The sequence below is a fragment of the Zonotrichia albicollis genome, chromosome 3, assembly GCF_047830755.1.
Source record: "Zonotrichia albicollis isolate bZonAlb1 chromosome 3, bZonAlb1.hap1, whole genome shotgun sequence".
In the NCBI taxonomy this organism is placed as follows: Eukaryota; Metazoa; Chordata; class Aves; order Passeriformes; family Passerellidae; genus Zonotrichia; species Zonotrichia albicollis.
This window is the reverse complement of record NC_133821.1, coordinates 10322046-10347979: the sequence shown is the minus strand read 5'-3', so window position 1 is coordinate 10347979 and position 25934 is coordinate 10322046. Positions and strand designations below refer to the sequence as shown.

General features: G+C 44.4%; 1 protein-coding gene across 11 annotated transcripts in view; it reads right to left on the bottom strand.

Moving 5' to 3' along the window:
* USP34 (ubiquitin specific peptidase 34) overlaps positions 1–21194 on the bottom strand; it is a 116827-nt gene extending 95633 nt beyond the window's left edge. For all 11 annotated transcript variants that reach the window (XM_074536623.1, XM_074536628.1, XM_074536626.1 and 8 more), the window contains exons 1-3: positions 21054–21194; positions 4473–4560; positions 755–1175 (exon numbers count right to left, since the gene is read on the bottom strand). In XM_074536623.1, the coding sequence (XP_074392724.1) occupies positions 755–1175; positions 4473–4560; positions 21054–21096 (552 nt within the window). In that variant the 5' untranslated portion in view covers positions 21097–21194. The remainder of the gene's footprint in view (positions 1–754; positions 1176–4472; positions 4561–21053) is intronic.
* Between the last annotated feature and the right edge of the window lie 4740 nt (positions 21195–25934).

The following is a 25934-nucleotide window of genomic DNA, read 5'->3' as shown; positions in this document are numbered from 1 at the left end:
TCTTTACTTGTTCTTAGACTACCACAGGCTGGATCAAAAGCCAACCATTCCAAAAATGTGTTGTTTCCATTAGGAAATGCTAACACCATCATATTTATTTCAGAAACTGTGAATTAAACATGGCAGGATTTCGGAATTAATTTTTTTAAGAGGAAATTTTGGGAAAATGTGAATGGCAGCCATAACAAATATCAGAGAGAAAAATCAGCACCCTGGAACAAAGCAATCTGTGTTATCTCAGCTATTCCAGTCAATTAACCAGCTGTTCTAACAAGTCTGGTCTTGCACAAAGTTTAGTTTATGAAGTTTTCCTTCTAGAACCATAAATTGGAAAAAAAAAATTAGTAAACTATTCATGGGTTACCTTCTGGAAGAAAGGATTTGCTGGAGTCCCCTTTTGGCCTACCCGTTATTTAAACGGCACAATAATTCAGTGTACAGTTCCAGCCAGCTCCTATCAATATATTACCTATAACAATTAAGCACAATTTAAAGAAGGTGGAAGAGGATGTATATATTTATACAGAGCTGAAAAGCTCTGCTGAAGTGAACAGGAGAGCTGAATGTGCCTTAGCAATATATTACCCATAACAATTAAGCACAATTTAAAGAAGGTGGAAGAGGATCTATATATTCAGAAAGTTTCTCTGAACAGCTCTACTGAAGGAGAGCTGAATGTGCCCATCCTGAGTGAAAGCAATCTGCTCATTAATGACAACAATTTCACCAAGACAGACACCAAGAGAAGCTATACCTCTATTGTGGGGTGGGTGTTATGCTTATAAGCTGTGTAGAGAGGAAACTGAATCTGGAAGATTTTTGCCACACACAGCAGCAGCTTCTCCTTCTCATCAGTGCTCCACAGGCTGAAGGGCTCCGTGCTCTTGGTGGGCTCCTCCTCGCCCAGGATACAAGTTCGTGCAGAATCAAACTTGTTCTCTAGAGGTTTTTGTCTTTCTCCATTTTCTTCTTGGTGGGATTCTCTCTCTACATTCAGGGGCTCCTCAGCATGGTGGCTCTGCTCTGGCCATGTTGGATCTATGTGAATAGTGCAATGTTTACAGAGCTGGTCCCTCAGAGCTTGCACTTGGGCAATCACCAAGTTAATCAGCGCACAAACCACTTGGTTAAAGATCTCCAGATGTTTATACTCCTTGAAACAGCACAAACATTGTCTGTAAGGAAAGAAAAAAATAAATGAATAAAAATTCCTACAGTTAAAATCAGCTGGGTACTTCACCAAGAGAACTCTTCACATTAAAACATTTGAAACAACAAGTTATTTGACAGAATCATAAAATGAAGGAAATCCAAATGAAACAGACTCCACCCAGCAGCAAGTGGGAGTCACAGAACCCTCCTTAAGCCTTGAGAACATCCCATTATTTCCAAATGCTTGCCCAAACTATGAAGTCCCTCTTATCACTTAGCAGCTGGTACAGCAAGTAAAATATAGAAAAAAAGCCTTGTGGGCAAGGTCACTGTGCTACTGAAGAAGTCCCATTTTTCAGTATGTTTCTGACTCCATTTCCTCATCAGGCTTTCTCTGCTGCTCTTCATTGCAATAAATCATCCTGACATGCTTGTCAGCTGTGTAAGAACTCCTTATTGTTATTTTCAAATCAACAGGGCTGCAAAGTAATTTTATTTTTAATGGAGTATTCAAGTTCACTTCCTTTATCTGCATGTGGATGGTGATGCCTTGCACACTGATATCCTCCATCCATCTAGGAAAAGGCAGCTCAAGTATCTTCAGTGCTTTCTTCACTTGGCAGGCTCAGAGATTATTCCCCTGCTTATCTGCTGACCCACTGTAGACTGCAAAAGAGGGGAAAGCATCCCTTTGACAATATCATTAAAAAAATCAATTAAACCATCAAGTTCAACAGTTATAATGTAACTGTTGTTGTGGGTAAGGATGAACTGTGGATGCCAAAGAGCTTGTGGGTGCACAAAGCCCTGAGGCAGGCACCTCAGCCTCTGCTTCTTCCACACAAAGCAGCACCTCCCTCACTCTGACCAAAAGGTGGAGGACATTCCTGCAGAAGGATTGAAATCTGGAGAACACAGCCAAGAAAGCCACCCCTGCACTGGCCTTACTCACTGGAGAACAACAGGAAGGCTCCACGCCTGTGACAGACAGAGGGACTCTGCCCTTCCTCAAACCCTACCACACAAAGTAACTGCTACATAACTGGGAGCTGCCTTGCAGCAGAGATCTTCTCCATCTCCTGTCAGACACACAATAATGGGCTCCACTACACAACCAGAGCTCTCAGATATTAAAATACAAAAATCACATGGATCACTTTGAAAAGAAATCAGGAGACAAAAGACAGGGCAAGAAATAATCAGTAAGTAGCAATGAATTTTTTTTCTGCAAACACAGCATTTAATTTAAAGACTGGGGTTAATAAATTATAATTTTTAGGGGGAAAAAAATCAAGAGAACCCAGAGCTGTGACAGGTAGAGGGTGCTGCCTCTCTTGATGGAACACAAACATGCCCCTGAGCTACAGCTCTTAAAGCACATCCTTTCTGAATACAGATGTTTATTTTTTCAGTGGGTTAGACCAAAAGGTAACATTCAGGATTCCCTAATTCCAGCACAGATACAGTGACTGAAGCACCTAAACCCCTTTGTTCCATTTGTGCAGGGAAGAAAAATCCCTTTAATGTTGTGTAAATGGAGTTTCACCCATGTGAAAAAGATTCTCATCATTTACTTGGGAATGTATTTTCATGTTAACAAATGACAACACGGGACTGCAGGCAAAACCCAGGGTATCTTCAACCATTTATCCTGGGGGAAAATGATGCTCAAAACTCCATCACTTGCCTACAAATTACTGACCCACTTAAGAGCAACAAATCACCCTCACTAACAATGAAAACAGCCTGGTGAAGGCTTCTCACAAACTGCAGAATTCTTTTCCAAGACAGGTATGTGCAAAACCTCTCAAGTCTTCCTCTGCTGGAATGTGGAAGAAGAGCTCCACCAAAAATTGAGGAGATTAATAAAAAATGAGGATGCTACTTCTTTGAACATAACAATTTCCAGAAGAAAAGTAAAATGGAAATACTGCACACACATGGAAGAAAAAGGTGCTCTTCAGGAGCAGTCCCCAAGTGATCTTCTGAAGGAAAGCAGAGATTTAAACCACAGGCAACAAAGGCAAAAGCAGTTCTTAAGGAAGGCCTCAACTCTCAAAAGCCCATTTGGCAGAGCAGAGACAGGACATGAAAATAAAATCTCAACCAAAACTCCTTCCTGTGGCCTCGTTGTCAGACTCCCCTTTAACCAGCCCAAGGACTGCTCTCCAGGCTCTTCCAGTATGAGCCCACTGCATATGGAAGGCAACAAGGAAATCAGAAGAAAATAAAGAGTTAAATATTATCCAATCTTTCTTTTTTTTCTTCAGGTTGGATTTGTCAAGCTGTAGAAGAGAACAAAACTCTGAACAGATGATGACCTGGAAAACGGGGTTGCAATTGTTCTCTGACAAACTTGGCATCTAGGACCTGTCAAGAAACGTCAGGAGTCTGGTTCCCATGCCTGCTGTTTGTTTTGATTTAAAAATTCTCTCTCTGTCTAAAAGCACATGGCAGAAGAAAATGAACTTGGCTTCTGGACAAAAAGAGGAAGAGGAGGTTTCCTATTTCACAGGTATCCAAAATGTGACATTCCATTTTTTTTTTCTTTTAGAGTCTTCTAAACATCCAACTAGTATTTTCCAATTTGTCCTCCATGCTTTTCCCAATATTACTGATGATTCAGTTTGGTCTTAAAACTACTGCTGAACACTAAATCCCAAACACCTTCACTGTAGGTTCTTTCTAAAAGGTAATATCCATACATTTCCTTGTGCTGGAAAAAAATAAGTAGCTGTGAAATAATTTATCATTATATCATAATGTAATGATACCATTATTTTAAAGAAACAGGCTCAAAGCAACAGGAATTTAAATACTAGATTAAAAGGAATAATGTAATTTAAGATAAAAACATGCAAAGCATTTTCAGTATCATAGCTACTAAACTATGGGCTGCAATCCTCCATCACCTTGACTCAGAGTATCAGAACATGCAGAAAAATTTAACATGATGGTTCCATTCAGTCACCTTTCCTTTAATTCTTCTTACCCTACCCTGCCTCTGCAGAACATGGTCCCAAAATTTCATGTTAAAGCAGCAAGACACATTGATTGTCACCACAATAGAGCAGTTTGTTTTTCTACACAATTATTACAGAATCCAGAATGCCAACTGCATTCAAAACATGCTTTTCCCAAAATGCACTGGGTAACGAGTTTGTTTTATTTCCTAAGTAGTAAAACAGTCTTTATTCTCCAGGTATCACTTAGCTACACATTCATAATTTGCTAATTCTGAACACTCTACTGTATTTTAAAAAGGGAAAGCTGCTGATGGGAGTCAGCATCCTCAGCACTCAAACTCAATCCAAAATTACCTTTGCGTCCACGAGTTGATATAAGCAAATATCTTGAGGGCATGTTCCTTTCTGAGCTGCAAAGCATCACCACCTTCAATGTCTGATACTAAAGAGAACAAAAACATAAACACAGAAACAAAAACATTAACACATTTTTTAGAAGAAAAAAACCCAACGTGCACTCGTTCTGCTATTAGAAACTACCTTTGATAGCACAGAAAGTAAACACTTTATTGAAACAAAAACTTGTAGATTTGGTTAACAAGGTTTAGATGAAGGTGATTTGGAAACTCAAAGTGCACAATGTTCTTGAACACTGCTCCAAAGGTTTGTGATTGAGAACAGACCCTTCTTGTAATTCTATTTTTATCAAATATTCCTCATAAGCTTTACTGGGAACTCCTGATTGATGTGCACTTTCAAGTATGAACTTTGAACAACTTTACTCATTAACCCGACACCTTCGGTTTGGTCCTTTGTTTTGCTGGGTTTTTTCCCCCCCAGATTTTTAAATGTCTGCATTTTGAGATGACCCTGAGACCTCCATTTCCTTCTCCTGGTCAGATAAAGCCTGAGAAAAACAAGCAAACAAACAAAAGCCAGACCACAACAGAACTACCAAGACAAGAACAATGTGCTGTGCACATATAAGGTTATTTCAGACTGAGCTGATGATCACTGCTATCAAATACAGACACATCTATCGTGACATTTAACCATAATGAATCACTAATTGGCAAAATGATAAAGGCTCACCACATTTGGTACACAGGAAACCAGAACAGTTCTGTGCCGAGTTCAAACCCCAAATGCTTCACTGAGGGATTATCAAATGTCCCACTTCCCTGCAGAAATGCTTCTGCACTCCAGCAAGGCCAACACCAGTGGGGCCAGGCTGCACTTGGGCAGCCCCTGGCTATGCCCCAGGGCACTGCATTCTGCCTCCTGTCCCCAGTGCACAACTCCTGCCTCCTCCCAACATTTGTACAATTATCTAACTGCTACACAAACCAAGGTCAGCATTGCTCTGAAGGGGATCTTGGCATTTATAACACACCTAAGTTCTCATCTCCCCATTTCAAGTATCACACAAATCCACTTCACAAGCAAACTTTGTGGGAAAGGCTCTCCAACAGCTCTGAGCTCCTCAGCATCCCTGTCCCAGCCTCAGCCCTGCAAGGTCCTGCCTGATCCATCCATGCAGCTTCCCAAAAGCTGCAGCTAATGAAGGTCTGTGGGCACGGATCAGAAAGCAAAGCTCAGAGGAAAACCACTTCACAGAATAATCACACTGAATAAATAATTATGATTTCTTTGAAATAAGGACATCACGTATGCACACACATCCACATTTCCATACATATGCAACTTCCAAATAAAAACTATCCAGAAAGCAGCCCCTGAGCAGGATACCAGCAAATTTTAAAAACCATTTTTCTGTCTCACTCCTAGAAGGCTCTGAAGATCCTACACAACACTGGGCACAGCTCAAGGTGGAGAAGCAGACTAAAAGATGGGAATTACTCGATATCGCCTTTTATTTTCAACACCACAATTAGCAGGACAGTTAACTCTCTGAAAGACAAAGCACAGCACTGAAGAAACCAAGAACTCCATCACACAATTTAGGTCAAGCTTACCACAAAAGACAGATCTTTAGCTATAGATAGTATCTAAAAAAACAAAAAAGCCACCAAAAAACCCTGCCCAGCATCAAAGGTTCATAAAACTTCTGTTTTCCCAATTCTGTGAGCATTGTTAAAAAGATTAATTCCTTCAAACTCAACAGAAAAAAACTGTTGACAATTAAGTAGCAAAAAGGTGCTTTTACCTTGTAGGATCTCACACAGACATTTCTAACCCTTCCCTCACCCCCACATGACCCCACTCCAACAAACAGGAGTAACTCCAACTCACAGAGCAGCCTTCTCACTGAAAAAGGTTGAATCACTCCTAAATTTCCCTCTTTGAGATTATAAAGAACTGAAAGTTCAGCAAACTGGATCTTTAAAAGCTACAACTGCCATGTGAAGAAGACAGAATAAAGAAGTTATGGAAGTACTGAGCCTAATGTCAAACTAATGTCAAAAGTAGGGAGATTTGCACAAGCTGGAGAACCTGTCATTTTACTGTTTGTACATTCTCCATTTCACACACAGACCAACTTCTACTGGTGCTATTTATTAATCACTGCTATTAATACAGTGGCTACAGAGGTGATTTCCCTTTGGGTGTCTGTGCCTAGAAACAATCCTGGTTTATTCCTGCAGGCTCCATGCAGCAGGAACCACAGGAGGCTGCAGATTTTACCAACAGTGGCAGTGACACACGGGCCAGGGCTTCTCCTGCACTTCAGCTCCAGTTCTCTTTTGCTCCTTATAAAGCCTGGTGGCTTTGTAATTTGTGTCCTCACAACCAAAATTTCAGTCTTGGGCCTCTGAGTTCCTCTGAGTATCAGCTCCGTGGATGCTCTTGGTTTGCAACACCTCTGTTTAGGGGCACATGCAGCTCCAAGTACAGATGCAATTGGTTCTGAAGCATTTCACAGATTTTTTTTTTTTTTATTAAGGAAATACAGATGGAAAAGCAATAGGAATAAATGCACTGATGGTCATTCCTGGGCATTTTCTGATTTCTGTCAGCTCTGAAAGAACTTCCTTGCTGCATGATTTCCCTTCCAAATGATGAAATCTGCCTTTCCTTTTAAATCAGTTCTCTTCTACCTTGAAGGGGCCTGTAGTTAAAGCAGACCTTAGGAATAAAGCCTGTCCTTTGCTCTCTGCCATGCCTCAGGAACTCCTCAATCCTCCTCACTTTCTCACACTTGCACTGTTTCAAATCCAGCAGTACCAATCATGTCAAACTCCTCCAAAAACAACGACTGCACCAAGCCTCCATCCTGCAAATTGATGTGGTAGCCAAGACTTGTCCCTGGTTGCACACCCAGGACAGAGATCCCCACAGAATGCACCGAGCTATCCTGTGTCCCCTCAGAGCTGCCAGGGTGCTCTCATGAGCAAGAGCTGCTGAATGTGCTCCAGAGCTTTCCAGCCAGGCACTCCAGGGTCTCTGAGTTTCTGTCTCAGCAGGAGCACTCCCATCCCAGGCCCGGCTCCCATCCCCAGGCCCGGCTCCCTCACACCTGCAGTGGCTGTTTCTTCCTCCAGGCACTCCCAAAGCAGCAATGTCAGAGATGCTCCCCTTCCCCATCTCTGAGCTCAGCTTTCTTCTCCTTCTTAAATTTGTTCTACCAACTCTTACTTTACTCAGTTAAAGCCTTTTAGACCTTTCCATCCTCCAGTCTTTCCTTTTCCCTCTTCCATTCCCTGCACACAGACACCTTCCCCCAGCACCAGATCCAATTTCACAAGGCCACACCACAACATCTGCGCCATGCATTTCCCACAGCCTCAGCATTCCTGTAGGAACCCTGCAAACTGCACAGACCCAAGTGGCCTCCCCAGCTGAAATGTGCCCACATTCCTGGTGGCTTTGGAAGCCATGGAACACTCAGGCTGGCACCCTGGCAGCAGGGGAAGCTGGCAAGGGAAGGGTGAGCAATGTCAAGGTGGGAGAAGTAAACACCTTTGGAGTAACCAGAGTTGTAAAACTGCCCCGCCCCACCTGGAGCAGCTTCACCCCAACATTGCTCACCTGTGGTCAGAGATGTGGTCACCATCAGAGTCTCAAAAACCAGAATATTGAAGGCTTTAAACACCCAGAACTAAGCAGCAGAAAGAAGGAAAACTAGGATGCAGGTAAGTTCCAGCTACATATATTTTATCAATACAATGCAGGAAATGGGGTCTTTGCACACACTGGCAAGGGCTCATTTCACTGAGGAGTCACAAGATGGTTTAGAGAACTTTTTATCACAGTAAAACCACAGAACAAAAAGCTGAGCTCAGAACTAACCTGACTTAACATCTTCTAGTGTATAAGTTTTCAGATATTCCTAAAAAAAGAAACCAAAACAGACTGACTTGAAGTGTAATTGTTTATTCAAGTAGCTGATGAGAAGCCAAAACACACCATGGTCAAAGTAAAAATTTAAAACATTTCATATAAAAAATAAAAAAAAAAGAATTTCCTTGCTGTTTCCCCAGTCTCCTGTTTTACTTGGCCAGCTCTAAATGAAAACGTGGGTGATTTACCTAATCTCTCACTGAAGGGTGATTTGCTAAAAGTGTGTTGCAGTACTACAAACAACACAAGCTCCTCACTCAGAAAAATCCCTACAAATAAACTGACTAAACCAAGGAAATGACAGAAAATGACAAAAATACAAACCAATTGCAAAGAAGCAGGCAATACAATTCCAAAACACAACTGTGGCCAGAGGAAGCACAGCTCCTAAGTGCACTTCTAGCAAGAACCTGGAGCTGGAGGAACACACTGTAATCAGACCTCAGGGACAACCATCAGGCTGGACTTGTGGGGAATATCTTATATCCAAAGGTCACTTATCACACCAAGCACAAAATCAAATGGCAAGCAAAAATAATCATTTTAAAAAGCATGCTTCCTCTACTTTCAGCAACATAACAGAGTCAAAAGTACATAATTCAACACTTTTTAGATCTGTAACTCTAATTTCTCCATATTCCCAACTGTGACAAGGGCCAGTTGCATATGGATTGTGCTCCCTCCCCCAAGCCTCATCTGGTATCAGCTTTTCATGGGAAACATCAGATCAATCAGAGAATGAACATTAGTATCAGAAACTGGTCACTGATACAGAATAACCAGAGGAAATGAGCCATACACCAAACAAAACAGCACTAGGAGCAATAATACTAATATTGAAAGAAATCCATGTGTATATATATATATATAAAAATGTATAACTTTTTGTGTGAGTACCATGCACCCAGCACATTTTTTTCAATACATTGGGATGTTCTCAGTAATTAATAGGGGGTTTATTTTGCTTAGGATCAACAGCATGTAAGATGACAGCCACAGAGTTCAGCATCTCCCATTCCCTTTCTACTTTCATCTATTAGAATTCCTATTTTTATTATACAGAATTCATGACTGCCTTAAATTGATTCACCAGAGCTCTTCCCAACCTTGATAAGTATTTAATGGGACAGTGACAATTTCAAGTTCAACTGGCCAAACTTCCTACAACTTTTCAGTGAGGATAAAGTCTTCTTTCTACCTCTCAGTTTCTGTACAAAAAGCATCCCAGAATACTCTCTAAATACACTTCATCAAAGAGAAACACAAGTGCAGAACGTACTAGAGAAAACACAAAAAGTTAATTCCTTGGTATAGAAAACACAAAAAGTTAATTCCTTGGTATAGAAACACTCATTCAAATGCCAGGAACAATGAGATCTGTAACCCAAACTCTAGCACAATAAAATTCCATAATAATGGCCTGGTTAAGGTGTTTGAGTGCCTTTAATGCCACCTTGATGATCACTCATCAACCACCAGAGCATCACAGACACCTACAACCATCTCCATCCCATAAGACACCTCAAATTAATTTCAAGTCTACATCAAACTCCAAACTTCTTCTATTTATAAATATTACACCTTGGTAAATAGATTGCTTTCCTGCAACTTTCTGACTAAAAAGTACACAAATACAACATAATGGCTTAAAGACAGGAATTAGCAACTTCAGGAGTCTCATTTCCCTAGAAAAAACCAAAATGTGATCGTGTCAGACACAAACTTTTGAACAAAGGCAATTTCAACAAAACTGGCAAAGGTTTGCAAGTCTAAGCAGTGCTGTGTTCTGAGGAATGGAAATACAGGAGCTACTCCAAAGAGCAAGGAAAAAGCAGTTTCAGCTGGTGTTCCACCATCTGCTGGTTATTCAGCACCTGGGTAACTCCTCACACCCTGAGATCAGAAGGAGCTGAGGAGTTTTAGTTCAGTCTTCCAGCACACAGCACAGTTACACAGAGAGCACAGCCAGCCTTGGTACGTTCACCAACCAAACAGCACCTCCAAGATAAAACTTCACCAGAACAAATCAGCTGACCTCAGGTAACTCTGCCTTTATCTTCTGCTCCTCTGCAAACACCAACAAGTTCTCTTTCAATCTCTCCATTCCCTTCCTATCCCACCTCCCTGTCTGCTCCAGCAAACAAACATCTGTCCTGCTTGAATCATCCCAAGTTAGTGCACTCTGGAGCAGAGCAGCAGCAGCTGGCTCTGGGCAGCTGTGTGCAGTTTAGGAATTGGCACCTTGCAGGAGTGATGGCACCTGAGCTTCTCACCATGCCAGGCCACGTTTGCTGTGGGTTAAAATGCCCCCTTTGGAACGGCTGCAGATGTTCCACCTGAACATAAAAGGTCCTTCTGGAGAGCATCTTCAGATTCCACCTTCCCAAAGAGAACCTGCCACAGCCACTGGTGCCAGCAGCAGCTCCACATTGTTTTAAATGCAGTCAAATGCCAATTATCAGACAATACCCGGATTAACCCAGCACACTGGAGCTGGTTCTACCCAGAACCTCCTGCTGCCATTACACTGCAAGAGCTCTATTGTCAGTACATTGCAAAGGTTCCACATTACTAGAGTTTCATACCTCCTTGGTGTTCCTTGTAGGCAGCTCCTCTAGGCACTGACTCTTCCTTGGCCTCACAGCAGCCACCTGACTCCAGTTCCCTCAGCCACCCAACCCACTCTTTTATAGCACTCTTCTATTGGCTACAGCTGTGGCCTGTTAACATCAGGCTGCTCCTGATCCTCAACAATTGGCTCAGCTGCAACTCTTTAGGGGGTAAGATTACTTTCTGTATCACCTTTATTTCCTGATGTTCTATCCCCCTACAACCACAATCTAAATAAACTCAGATACAGCATCTGAAATGCAGGACAGCTGTGCAGCATGAGCCAGGCCAGGTCTAGCAGCAGCACTGCACACAAAGCCCAGTCTAAGTTCCCACACCACATAACCTCACTTCTGCCACTCAGTGAGCACAGCTCAAAGCTCAGCAAAACTGAATCCACACATGCCCAACAGTGGCAACCTGGCCAGGGTAAGATGGGAATGTGAAATCCATCATTGATAATTATGATAAATATTGCTATATTAATTGATATAATGATCAATGCAAAATACATAACTGAGGCTGGGTTGTGGCAGTGACTGAGGAAGCAGCAGCATCCCACGCAGCACTGAGCAGGGATACAGAGGAGATTCCCATCACAGTTCAGGGAGCAGGATGAGCTGCCATCAGTCAAACACTGTGTGATGCACATTTGGCCTTTTTGATCAAACACCAGGAGGAAATGGGTCAGACCAGCTTGTGGGATATCTGGCTGGGAATGGAATTCACCTTGCTCTGGCTCTGCCGGCCCAGGAGGACTGACCAGGAGTCTCCACATTGTCCTTACCACACCCCAGCTTTGAGAGGGCTCCTGGGCCCAGCAGGAATGCACAAAGCTGCTCTGGCCAGGGGGTGTCCAGGCTGCTGCATTGCCATGGGAGGCTGGAGCACAGCAGGGCTAGCCTGGCTCCAGCAGCGTTCCTCAGCACTGCTTCCATGGCAGTCATGTCAGACAGAAGGATCTGGGGGATCCCTGCACTGCACCTCCCAATGCTTCTGTTATCCTGGGGTTCCCTGCAGCCAAGATACTGCAGTGCTGCCTCTCCAGGGAAAGGCAGGTTACTTATTACTAAGGAAAAAAGCCCACAAAGCAATTTCAAAGCATCTATGCCGCTCACTGGAGTTAAAAACAAAACAAAAAAACAAAAAAACAAACAAAAAAAAAAAAAAAAAAAAAAAAAAAGAAAAAGTAGCACTCAATTTCAGAGTCCTGTTTTAACTCAGTGTTGTGAATTGCCTTTGACTCCAAGACAAGATGTTACAATTCTGGGAGGGCTGTGTTTTTTTCTTTGTATTGAAGTTGTCATAGTTCCTCTTTCAATTAAGAAAAAACCCAACAAAACAAAACAAAAAACCCAGCTCAATTTAGGCAGTATTTCCACAATCAAGTCTGCCTGACATCACCAAAACACAGACTAGATGTGGAAAGTCAGGCTGCCCATCATAATATTTTGACAACAGCCACTGCAAGTTTCTTAAGGAATCAGAGCAGCATTGGACAAGCTCTGCATAATTTGAGCAATTCCCAGCATATCACTAATTATCCCAAGGTGAATTTCCAGGCTAGGGCTGACAGTGTCAGTGCCAAAACTACTGCTCAGATAAAGGACTGCTCGCCTGCAGTTTACAAGAGAGTTCTTGCATTCTTTCCTTTCAATAACAGAATGTATCAGTATTGAATGACTCTGGGTTTGAGTCATTTTCTCTAATATTCCAGCTCTGAACTTCTTTTTAAATACTACTTTAAGGTGAAGACACAGAACTCAGTCTATCAAACTACTTTACACGTAGAACAAAGACTTAATTGCATGAACAAGGTTCCAAAAACTGAAGAGGTTTTCTATCGCTTTTAATTAAAAGCAGCAAGGAATGCAAAAATTAAAATACCTACTCCAGGAAGCATTCTATTTTCAAGAGAGAACTTTGCAAATGAGTTCAGCTGTACTACTTGGCACGCAGTGAATCAGTTTCAGACAACAGGAGCAGCTTTCCCCCACAAGCAGAAAGGCAGGCCCAGGGCTGAGCCACCCTGGCCCACAAGAAGCAGCAGGTTACCAGCAGATTTCCAACAAAAGCACGTCATGACTGTGCTCCAGCTTTCAGCGACAAAACCTGTGAGAGGCAAATATGATGAACTCATTTCTCACAGAGCATATTCAAGGCTGCTTAAACAAGGAGATGAGAGGTAATGGGCAGTGGGTCATTATCCTCACTGGAGCTTCAGGCAGTTCAGTGAGAGCCCAGAAGAGCTTGCTCAGCATCTGAACTCCAAGGCTTTGTTTCCAGCAGCACAGGTGCAGGCCACACTCATTGAGGAAGGACAATACAATTCTGAGAAAGGACAGGCTAGCAGCGAAGTCACTGTCTCTCAACTCTCAGACACACACTCAAATTTTGCATTCCTTTGTGCCAGATAATCTGTATGTAGTAATTCTCTCAAACACATGGTGCATTAGGTAATTTGCTGGCTAAAACAATTATATACTTTCTAAAAGCTGCTAGGTTGAAAGAAGTAAGAGAAACAGGAGATGGCTGAAGGCAATGCACAGGGCCCATACAAGCACATCCAAGAGAGCAGTTCAGTTCCATGACAAGCATCCCCCACGACCAGAAAATGTATTTACAGGTGCCATTCTGATATAAACAAATGTTCTTACAGGTCTCATATCAGCAAGTACAGCTATGGCTACACTGAGTTCCAGTCACTCTGGAAAGACTCAAACTGGCACTGCTGCTCACACCCACTGACTTTCCAAAACACTGATTTCAATTTCTGATCAGTTTGATCAGACTGCATCTACTCTAAATATTACAGATCAAGCACTGACACTCAGGACTTGAAATACTCTGGCACAAGTTTCACTTTAAATATAAAGGAAAAGAAAGTAGCTCACAGGGAAAAATAGTTCAACACAAAGTAAACCAGCAACAGTTTGTTGTTAACTGTGAAAAGTCAGAGACCAGCCAATACAGACAAGGATTTACTGCACTCACCGTCCTTCAACTAAGCAGAACTTGATTGCACTGCTGGTGAAAACCATGGGTTTTTATGAAGAATTCAATAATTACATGTCACAGAATAATAAATAGGCAACTGAGCACTTCCTGAAGATAAAAAGAAACTCTTGCTAAAAATTATCAAATCCCCCCAAAATGAGCCAAGCAGCACAACACAAAACTAAAGACTATGAGTGTTGAACAACACAGCATAAAGCATGTTTCTATACACAATTACACAGATTAAAAACTCTCAAGTGGAAGTCAGGGCAATGAATTGGAGGCTTCTTCAACATGTGGAAAGTGGAAAAAGGCAAAAAAAGTTTTGCCCCTCATTCCTTGATGGGAGCCAGTGATGTGCAGGGATGCTGCTCTAGAAACAAATCTCAGTTGGCACAGGTTTCTCAAGTATTATTCACAGCCCTTCTACAAAGGAGCTGAAGAAAGGTCAACTCCCAAAGGTGCCTTTTCCACAAGGACTTTTTCTGACAAGTTTCTACTTCTTCCACCAGTTGCTCCAGCACTAAATCTCATGAGCAGCTCTAAACTCACTGTCCACTGGATGTGCTGGATCTGAACAACTCCAGAAATAAAACTTTGCACATCTCCAACAAGCTGGATATTTTTACTACATGTTAAGTACACCACAGAAATCCTCACAGCTGCATATCTGTGTTTAGCATTCAGATTGCAAATCAATTCCCATACCAGGAAAGGAGCAAAGTGGAAAGAATGGCTTCTCCCCTCTTCACATTTTCAAGAAATTGCCAATTTGCTGCACAAAATGAAAGAAGAAATCACCTCAATATAAGCTTAAATGGCAGAAATTAAATGGCCACAACTCTGTTTAATTGCAGCACGCTGTTACTACAAGCAGCCCTGAGTAATCAGCACAAGCACTTGCTCCTGAGGATGGTAAGAATCTTTTCCACATTGTCCCAGCACCCAGACAACTACAAAGGTGTAGCTGGGGTTGCAGAAATCCCTATTAGCTACCTGAAAAAAGTCAGAGAAGAAAACAGATGAAATGAAAGGAACCAAGCAGCAAACATTGCTCTTCCCTCCCAATCACTAAAATGCCAAATCACAGCCTGCTCATCACTTGGACACAGAAAAAGATTCCAGGATTTGCTTTCCTGACTCAATGTGAGTTGAGCACAGAGATGGATGCAAACTGCAGTGACATGGAGAAATCAAGCAAGGAATTGAAACCTCTAACACAGAAATAAAAGAAGCAAGAAGGAATTGTATGAATTAAGGGAATGGGTGAGGCCCCTAAGTGTCTCCTGGCAGACAAAACCAACCTCCCAAAGCAGAGGCGTCCCCTCCAAGGCAGGCCCAGGGAGATGGAGCCAGGCCTTCAGAACCACCCCCAGGGAGGGACAGCAATGCAGCCACAAGCACACCAAAGAATGATCAACAGGAACATTTCCTGCGTGGCAAACGTGATGACTTCACATTCTACACTGACCAAGTCTCTTTGGGACATGAAGCAAGGGATGCTTTTCTTTTCCTTTCTTGCTTTCTTCACTTTCCTTGAACTTATCCCCTGGCTGCTCTCCAGTGCTAGAACCTCCTGGCTTTAAGGATATTACTCCAAGTACTTATCCCACAGAAGATTTCCCTGTTACAAAGAGAAGCAGCTCAGTAAATACACCTCGGTGCTGTGTAACCCACACCAAACTCAGCAGAGCAGGATTTATGTAACCCATCTTCAGCATCACTGACCAAGTGGCCTGAGCTATGAGAAGGAACCAGTTTGCAGCAGCCTGAACAGGAAAAGTCTCAGGACAAAATCATTCCTGATCACATCAAGTAACATGAACCAAAATAATTGTACAGAACAAAAGCTGAAATAGCTTTCCAAAAATAGAAGCCTTTTAGCTACTAAAGTCACAGAGTTTCTCCCTGCATTGCTTTTCAAACAAACCAACTTTGTGGTAGTGCCACCTTCCCTTTCACTTTAGGAAGTTCACAATTAGTGAGTATACAAGTTTCCCCTCCCATTTTTTTCCCTCCAGTTTTTTTTACTCCAGTTCACTGGGAGTAACACTTCACAGTCCATAACTGCAACTTGGCAATGCTGCTACAAAGAAAAGGTTATTTTCATTTTCCTTTAGGCCTGGTTGCTCATTGCCTTAAAAAGGGTCAAAGACAAAAGTAAACATGAAAAAAATCCTGAATTACAGTGTTATAAACAAGTGACTTTCTTTTCTTCAACAGGAGACAGCAAAGATCCAAAAAGTTGGGCAATTACCCCAATAAATCCTCCACAGCATCTCTGCAGAGATTCTGAACATGGAAATATCACTTAAAGGGGAAAAAGATGAATCTTTTAAAAAAGGCAAAAAAAAGAAGAAAGAAAAAAGCCATGAAACAGAGACAACTTCTACAGTTTTGCACAAGAGGAACCGTCAAAGAGCCAAATGAAACCTTGGATCTGCACAAAACAGCAGAGCAATCAATCCTGAAGTTTACAGGTGACCACTGAACAAGTGAGAGCAGCTCTTGGAGACCGAGTGATGTTAATGATGCAATAGTTGTAATAATTCTATAGCACATCCTCAATAGCTGAGTCCTCACAGCATAAAATATTGATCCTCCCCAGATCCCAAAGAGTAAAATGAATCTGCCATGTTTTGGAACACAATTTCTCACCCACCTCAAGGTAAACATACCCTCGACCCAACCTCCAAGCCTCCTCTCTGCACTCCCCACATGCCAGAACAACATGACAAGGAGTCAAGAACCTCCAGCATCCACACTCAGGGCTATCCTGAACCTACACAAACACTCAAGCACTCCAGCACCTCAAGTGTTTTATGGAGCTGATCACTCTGAGCAGCTCTGCACACAGTGATAACACAGAGAAAAACAAGTGTGAGTCCACATTCATCTCCTGTGCTTCAGTAAACTGGGGGGGTTGTTTTGGGTTGGTCCTTGGGGGTTTTTATTTTTCTGGTTTACTAAAGACAAAGCATAAGGAGAATAATAGCCTGCAAGCTGGTGTAGTGGAATAACATCTAGAAGGCTCTAGTCATCAGTGTGAACTGATTTTACAAGATTTCAGAGCTGACTGGGGAAAACATGGGCTCAAGAGGTAGTAATAGAAAAAAGTGAAGCAGAATGCTGGGAAGAAAACAAACTTTGTTCCCAGAAACCAAGAACTGGGAACAACCAAGACCTACCAAGGTAACCTAAAACCACAGCTGCCACTACATAATAAAACCTATTTTTCCATGTTGTAATCTTTGTTTCTTACTTTTATAAAACCCAAGCCAAACAAGAAGAACAAACCGAACCTAAACCAAAATCATCTACAGGGTTTTAAGTCAACACACATCAAGATCTGCAGTACCAAAGGGGAACCTCGTAGCAACGGAGCTGAGCTGGGCTCTGTGGGACAGCCCAGGGCCAGGGCTCTGGGGACACTGGCTCAGGATGGCTCTGAGAACCACACTGGCACCTCCAGCCAGGAAGGGGCACCCCCAGGACAGCCCTGCAGCCCACACACACTCAGCACCATATCCTCAATTCCTGGGATGGTTGGTGCGGTGTCACAGCACACAGCGCGCATCCCCAGGCAGCTCACACCATGCCCTGGCTCCAGCGGGACACAGCAACCTGCACAGCTCCTGTGAGACACCTGAGACAGCCAAGCCCACCTCTGAGCTTCCATTTCTGTGCTTTCTGGCTCACTTTGGGCCTGAGATCATCTGGGTATCCATGCAGTGCCTAGCAAAACAGAGCTGCGCTGATCAGGGCCTCTGGACAGCACAGAAATGTAAATACTGCTCAAGAACAAGTGAAACTCAATATAAACCCTCCTAACTGACAAGAGCTGGCATCCAAAGAAACCAAGGAATGCAGAGTGTATCAGGGTTCATTCTGGGATACAGAATGCTGGAGGTTCACACAAAAGCACAGAATGTCCTCAATGCACTTTTGCTGTAAAATTTGTGCACATTTAAATGAGCCCCTATAATTAATGCCGTGAGAATCTGTTCTTAAACCTTTTGCAAATAAGTGGCCTTATCTTAAAAAGCAGCCCATTGTGTCTTCCCTTTTTCTTCTTCTATTAAAGGCTACTAAAAATGTTTACATAGTGGAAGAGTAATTAAAGAAAAATCAGACTCTTTATAGACTTTACTCCTATTAAACCTTGCCTGGGATAATGTAAATGATGCTAAGAAACCTACAGTGAGAAATTAAGACTGCTTGCTCTGATTGAACAGATTGTCTTATAGTGCAACAACTCCTCTAAAGTCTGCACATTTCATAGGGGAATTTACATTTTATCAAGTTCCTGGATCTAAGCATAACTTCAAATTACTACTTCTCAGGAAATAACTTCAAGATCAGAGAATTTACTGGGTTGAACATGCAGATCAAATGCTGAAAATCAAGATGCTGCAAGAGAAGGAGAAGAAATATATACAAAAACCCCAACACTGCTAATTCCACCCACAGAATATTGCCTGCTCCTCATGCTTAAGCACAGCAATGTATGTTAAATACATGCATGCATACTTACACATTTTGGCCAAAGAATAATCTTACCATTCCACAGGTGTTCAGCTGAGCAGCTCAGGCAGCCCCTGAGTGCCTGTGACACACTCAGGAGCTGGAGTGCTCCCAGCACACAGCCCTGGGCCACCCAAAGGTCAGTGCTGGACAGAACACTCAGCTCTGCACATCAGGGCTGGGGGCTGACACTGGGGCAGCCTGCAGTGGCACTGACACATTTCTGATGGAAACGTGTCTGTTTGGGGCAGAGCTGCTCAGCTTCACCCTCCTGTCAGCCCTCAGCTGGGAACTTCTGGGCAGGAAAAGGGAGCTGCCCACGTGTTCCTGCTGTCACTGCCCTCTCCCAGCCACCTGCTGCTTTGTAAACATCACAGCGAATGAAGACAAAGGCCAGGGTGCCTCCTAAAAATGTTTGGTTGACAAGAAAGTTCCAAAAGGAAGGAGATGCTGCTCCCTGGCCTCTCTGGAAGGCCTGCTGGGAGTTCAGGTGAGAGCTGATCCCAAATGCTCTGTGGGCAGCAGAGGAAGCTGCTGGCAGCCTGTGCCCCACACATTCCGGCCATGACCTCACTCCTTACCACCACTTTTCACTTCTGCTGCAGTGTTTTAGAAACCAAAGCTTAACATCAGTTTTGCACTATCTACCTTTCATTATTACTTAAGGAACACAAAGAACTCAACTGGAAGTTATAAAAGAAACCATCCCTTCCTCACAACTCAGTCTCATGCACTGAGAAGGGAGCAGCTCACACGTCTGTATCCAAACACACACACCCCAAACAGTTCTGCTGATTTACAGTCGGCTTCTTGCTCTGAAGGGAAGGCCAAACCTAATGTCACTTAAGCAGCATTTTTTGAAATTAACTACATATCAGCAGTACTGCAGAATTTTCCTAATGAAGTTTGACTTTCAAAGACATATTTCCTTCTACTTAATAGCAGAAATATATCTTACATAATGCAGAACCATTAAATTATCCATACTCCAGTTTTTATATATATATATATCTACATTAAAAAAGAACTGTTAAAGTGATTGAAGACATTGCTTTATCTATAGGGAAATATCTATCTTCATCAATCCCAATTACCTTAAAACATCTGCAGAAATCAATTCATACTGGAATTTCAGGGATTCCTTGAAATATCAAATTTAATGCTACAACATTTTCCTATTTGATCATACCAATCCAAATCAAGTTTAAGCAATGATTACTTATCAATCCATCCAAAGCAAGTGAAGTTTTCTCTTCCAACAAGCAGCTGTCATCATATACAATTGATAATTAAGTCTTATTTGAACCTACAGTTTAAATAACCATTTGGTATCTGATATCGACATAATCTGATTTAATCCAGCCTTTGAACTCTCTCAGAAGTTACTTTTACACCTACATTTTTACTTCTCAAATGAAACACTGCCCATCACTGAACACCCTATTTCCCCAGCAAGAAAGAGGCCAACATTCAACTCCTGCAGGATCCAAGGGAGGAACAAGCAGCACATGGAATTGGGCCTCAAAGAGTGAGGACAACTCCCCCCAAGCCCTGTCCTAGGCAGCATTCTGTGCTCCACTCTGCTGGAACAGGATTTGCAGAGTGCAACCAGGAAAAATGCCATGTTTAAGATCCGAGATAGTTAAACTTCCCTCTAATCGCAAACTTCAGCTGGTAAGTTGTTTCAATTCCTCAGCATCCGTACAAATGGTGGTTTTTTCGTCTTTGTTCGTGAGGCAGAGCTCCTGAGAAGCTGGTAAGGTACCTTGGCTGCCGCGGAGCGCAGGTTCCAAGGGATACACGAGGCCTACAGGGAATTTGGTGCCCCAAACGCTCCGGATGGCAGCGGCAGCGGGGGGAACACCTGCTCTATCACCCCTCCGACCGTGCCGGCAACACTCGGAGAGAGGAAACTTCGGGAGGGAGCCGGAGACCACCCCCGGAGCCAAACACCCGGCAGCAGCAGCAGCTTCCCGACCTCGTCAAGCCGAGCCAGGCTCCTCCGGGCGCCGCTTCCCTCAGAGTTCCGGGAGGATGGGTGCCCGAAAAGCACCTGCACGGCGCACCGAGGCCGGGCACAGCGAGGGGCAGGCAGAAGCACTCCGAGCCGCCTTTGCTGCTGCTGCTGCCGGTTCAAAGGGACCCAGCCCAGGCCCGGATGCCCCGGAGCGGCTCCCGGCAGCCCGGCCAGGCCCCGCCGCGGCAGCCGGGGATGCGGATCCCGAGGGAAAGGGGGGATGGAGCGGGGACACGGCGGCGGCAGGCCCGCCCCAGGCCGCGGGGAGCGGGGAAGGAAGGAAGGAAGGGGGAAGGAAGCGCCGAGCAGGGCATGGAGGGAGCTCCTCCATGGCAGCAGAGAGAGGGAACCCCGCGGCCGGGAGGCCCGAGGCGGGTGGGGAGAGGCGAGCAAGGAGGCGAAGCGGGGCTGTAACCCGGTGCAGAGGAGGGTCCGCGGGGTCCCGGCCCGGGGGGAGGGAAGCGGGGGAGGGCGGCCGCACTTACTCTCATTTAACACCTCCAGCAGCTCGGCGCAGCTCTCACACATTGTTCATTAACAGCAGCAGCCGCCGCCGCCGCCTCCTCCCGACCATTGATTGATCCGCTCGGTGCTGCTGATTGATGATTGATAGGGGCCGGGGCGGGGGTCACCGGGGGGGAGGGGAGGGAGGGGGCGGGAAGGAATGGGAAGAGAAGGGGAGGGGGGGAGGGGGGGGGGGAGAGGCAGGGGCCGGTCTGGGATCCGGGGCGGCTGATCAATGCAAATGAGCCTGTGGCGGCGGCGGCGGCAGCGGCGGGGAGGAGGAGGAGGAGGAGGAGGAGGAGAAGCCGAGTCACTCACTGGCTCCCAGGGACTCCACGCGCCGCCATTTTGCTGAGGGGGAAGGAGGAGGAGGAGGCGACGGGAGCGAAGGGGGGGACAGGGCGCTCGGGCGCCGCTCGGCAGTTTCCGACCAGGCAGGAGGAGGCGAAGGTGGCCGAGTCCCTCCTCCTCCCTTTTCCCTCTCGCCCCGCCTTCCCACCGCGGTTCCGAGCGGCGGGATGGCGAGCGGGGAGGAGGAGGCAAGGGGGCGGGAGGGTAAAATGGCGGCGGTGGCGGTTGGGCGCGCGCCCGGGGAAGGGCGGGAAGCGCCTCTGCCTGCCCTCTCCCTGCCCTCCTCCCGCCTCCCGCCGCCGGGAATCTCCGCCAGGAACGCGCGCACGCCGCCGCTCTGACAGCGCCGGGGGAGCGGCTTCTCCTGCCCGCCCCTTCCCTCGGTGCTTGGAGCCGCGCTCGCCGGGCTGCCTCGGGGACCTCCCGCCTGAAGAGAGCGCTTAGCACGCTAAGCCGAGCTCCGTGGCGAGGAAGCTCCCGGCTTCCAGGCGCGTTTCCAGGTCTTTGAGGTGGTTTCTTGGCGTTTTCCGCCGTCGGGGCGCGGGACGGAAGAGCCGCCGCCATCTCCTTCCCGCGCCGCGCGGCTGAGGGTGCGGGGGTACCTGTGGGCGCCGCCGACCCGGACCCCGGGAATGGGCGCTTGGAGGGCTACGGTAGCGTTTTCTATTAATAACTAATTTATTTTTACCTCATAGTTTTCTGCCCTGGTTTGTTGGGGGGGTTTTTGGTGGTCGTTTTGCTTCTTTTTTTTTTTGCTGCCCCCCCCTTCTTGCACCCTGATTTATTCTGTACGATCAGTAATGGCATGTGTGACTGGTTGGAAATAGTATTTTCTAAATAAATGACACGGTGAAAATGAATGAAAAACTTTAATTGAGGATACATAATTTATGCTGTTACAACTAGCAGTTAGTTCACTCTGCCTTGGGTGCGTTTTGAACGAGATTTCAAACCCGTGGATGCCAAATTTTCAAGCAAACATCTGGTTTCCATTAAAAAAAAAAAAGCCCAACCCTTTTTTTTTTTTTTTTTGCCATCTCTGAAGGCTGCTCCCTCCCGCAGGTACATGTCAGTGGAATGGGGATCACATGATGGGCTCGGCTGCTGTTTGTGCCCTCAGCCGGCGCTCCCAGCACGGAGCGCGGTTTTTGTTTCTGCACCACCACCCAGCGGCCAGGCCGCGTTATCTGAGCGCTGCCAGTGCACAGACCCGAACGCGCGATTAAAAACCCAAATCTATTAATAGCCGCAATGCAGATGCCGTATAGTTTAGCGGAAAGTCAAAAAGAATCACCAATTGAGGGGAAAAAAAAAAAGTTGTTCTGAATTCTTCAGTGGCTCTCTCGTATTTCTTCCACTTGGACTAAATCTGCTGGCATGGTGACAGAGATGCAGTTCTGGGTTTTTTTAATTCCGTGTGCATATTTGTCCAGGCTGATAACAGCGTGGTGGTTGTGTGTGTAACCTCCCACTGCAGGCCGCAGAATGCTCAGCTCCAAACAATCCTCCAGGCATCACTTTGTTAAACTAAGATTAAAAATCCCACTGCTGTTCAAAAGTAAGAGACAATTTACTGTAAACAACAGGTACGGAACAGCTACAGTGCAAGTCAGGAATATACTAGAATGATGTTTCACCCAGAATTCTTGTCAGTGCTTTGTTTTGAAATACTTTCCATGGTAAGCTTATCAAAGATAGCTATTCCTAAATATTCCCTGCTGAAATTTCCTTCTACTGTTTTAAACAAATACAGAAAATTAACTTGAGAGTCTACAGGAGACAGAGATTCCTTGTCTGTCACTTTAATTCACATAACATGTTAGTGCAGATGTATTTCAAATGGGAATAACAAGGGGCAGTAATGCAAGAGAGAGGTTAGAGACTCTGAGTAAAAACCTAAAAACTTGCCTGAAACTTTTTACTGATCTTTCTGCTTAGATTTAATTTATAGATGTTTTAATTCCTGGCAGTGTCTTTTCTAAGTTATGTATTTTCTATTGATAGAAATCTGACCAGCACAAGCTAGTTAGCTATTAATCTAACTGGTTACATCACTAAACCTCCACAATAATATCAACTATTTAATTGCTAACTGGTTTAGTTATTAAAATGTCACAGATGTCCTGTCAAGCCTCTTTTGGTTGCTTCATCCTTTCCAGCTAGTCTGAGAATGCATAATGGAAGAATAAAAGGAGTCCAGAACGTTGCAGTTGTGCTCTGCTCCTGCCTGAGTTAATGTAGTGACACCTTTCTCTTCTGCAGCACCGATTTCAGAGCTTGAGGTGCATCAAAGGCAGATCAGAAGATTTATGTGTGAGTTTTCACTCGGTGTTGTGCTGCCTTACCTTCTGTGTGTCCAGGAGGATTTCGGTTTCTGTGAGCACCTCACTCTGCAGTCTGCATCATCTCATTTGAATTGGCACTTTTCTCTCTCTCTCCCTTCCTCAAGCAGGCCCTGCAGGACCTTTTCCAGCAGGCTCCAACTGCCAGAACATCCTCAGAGATGTTTCCTGACACTCAGCTGTCTGATTGAGGGCAGCCCCACACGAAGCCCGGAGTGACAGCAGGGACCTGCTGGAGCCAGGCTGAAGGAGCACAGCACAGAGCATGGCTGACCTTGAGGCACTCCTGCTTTTGAGCACAACACAATATTGAAAGCCTCATTCCTTTCACTGCACTGGTTGCCTTTTATTTTTTTATTTTTTTTAACTAGAGACTAAATTGAATTCTTTTCAATTAAATGAAATGTTAGCTTCCAAGCTGAAGACAAGAGCTGTCAGTGGCCTGCTTACAGAGATCCTCAGCCTCCTGCTCTTGCTGCTTGGTTTTTCCTCTTAACCTTTATTCTCTCTGTGTGCCAGCCCAGCAGGGCTGTTCCATCCCCAGGAGGCCTCTTCCCTTCCCCAGGCTCCTCAGCTGGCAGTATTTGCTCTGGTCAAGTGCCAGCACAGCCCTTCTGGAGCAGAACTTAAATAAATGCAAGACTTGGGCAATACTAAAATCCTTAATCCAAGTTTGGGGCTGGATTAAGAGCAAGAACATGAATTTTCAAAATTCCCATCCCAGCACTGAGCTGGCAGTTTAACTGGAGCCCAGTTAATTCCCTGACCTCATGGCTGGAATGCTGCTGGGAGCCACTGGAAGCCACGAGCAAGAGAGTTAGTTTTGAGTTTTCCCACATTTAACTTTGAGCACTTGACTTGCACTGCTCTTTCAGCACTCTGAGCTTTCTAACATATCTAACTAGGCTTTGGTGTCACTGCACCCTGAGAGGACAAATCCAAATTGATTTACCCCAGATGACAGAGAATACTCAAAATTTGGCCACAAATACCATGTAGGTACAGACAAGGCATTGCTGAGCATGAGAGGCACCAGAAACTGAACCACTCCCAAAGTGTTCCAGGCAGCTCCTGTTGGACATTTGGGCCTCTTTTGGACTTGCCAGGAAAAAGTGCTGGGTGACTTTTATTTACAAGGAGTAAATAAAAATGAAAATCTGAGTGTTTTGTTTTCTTCCATACTCTCAACCTCCAAAATACTCCTTCCTCAATCCCATCTTTCCCTGTCCAGATGAAAACACAAAAGTGCTCACAGGTTTGTAGTGTAAACTTTTAGCTACTTGAGGTGCACTGTACATGGGATAATGACCCCAAAAATTATTCCCCCAATGGGAATGGCCAAGCCCTTTCCCAAGGGAATCCTGACAGAAACAGCCTTTTGGACAATGAGGTGGGGATGTCCTGAAGCTGAAAGTCTAAAATAAATTCACTGTCAAAGATTGAGGTGTAGGGGTGCATTCCTGATGGACAGGGGGACAGGATTCTTCTTTCACTGATGGTTTTTAGAGCTGTCTCCACCTAGCAAGGGGGAGAAAGACGTTTATCCACCCCTTCCAGCACCCCTGGAGTCTGGGATCCCTAATTATCATTTACCCACTGATAAATGCACTCTGGGACAGGCTGGTCCCTCACCACAGGCAATTTAATGCATCCTTTTCAGCATCTTTTCCTCTTTGTTTTCCCCCTTTGAGCTGAAGTTTTATTGCCTTTCCAGTGCTAAAAACCATCGGCAATAACTCTTAAAACTTCCTAGAGAGATGAGCATTTCTAAAGCTTTTTTTTTGCATAAATATTAGCTTTATTGGAAAATAGTTCACTTAAACCAATCAGATTAACACACACCAAATTATTCTAGTTTAAAAAAACCAAAACCAACTAAGCTAAAATGCTTTGGAAGATAATCTGCTTCAGTTACAGTAGCAAACACATCATGGCAGCCTGAAACAAAGTACTTGGGGTGTCTTCATCAGCTGACAATCAATCCATGTAAACACAGAAAACACCCCCAAATATTTGTATTTATCAATGTACCTGGAGTACACAGAACTGGTTTGTTTTTCGAGTTTTTTTTAGTAAAATCTGTATAGAAATATGCACAAAACATTGGTTTACATATAATTACAAGTTATGGAGATGTTTATATGATGGTTCATGCTTTTTATCCATATA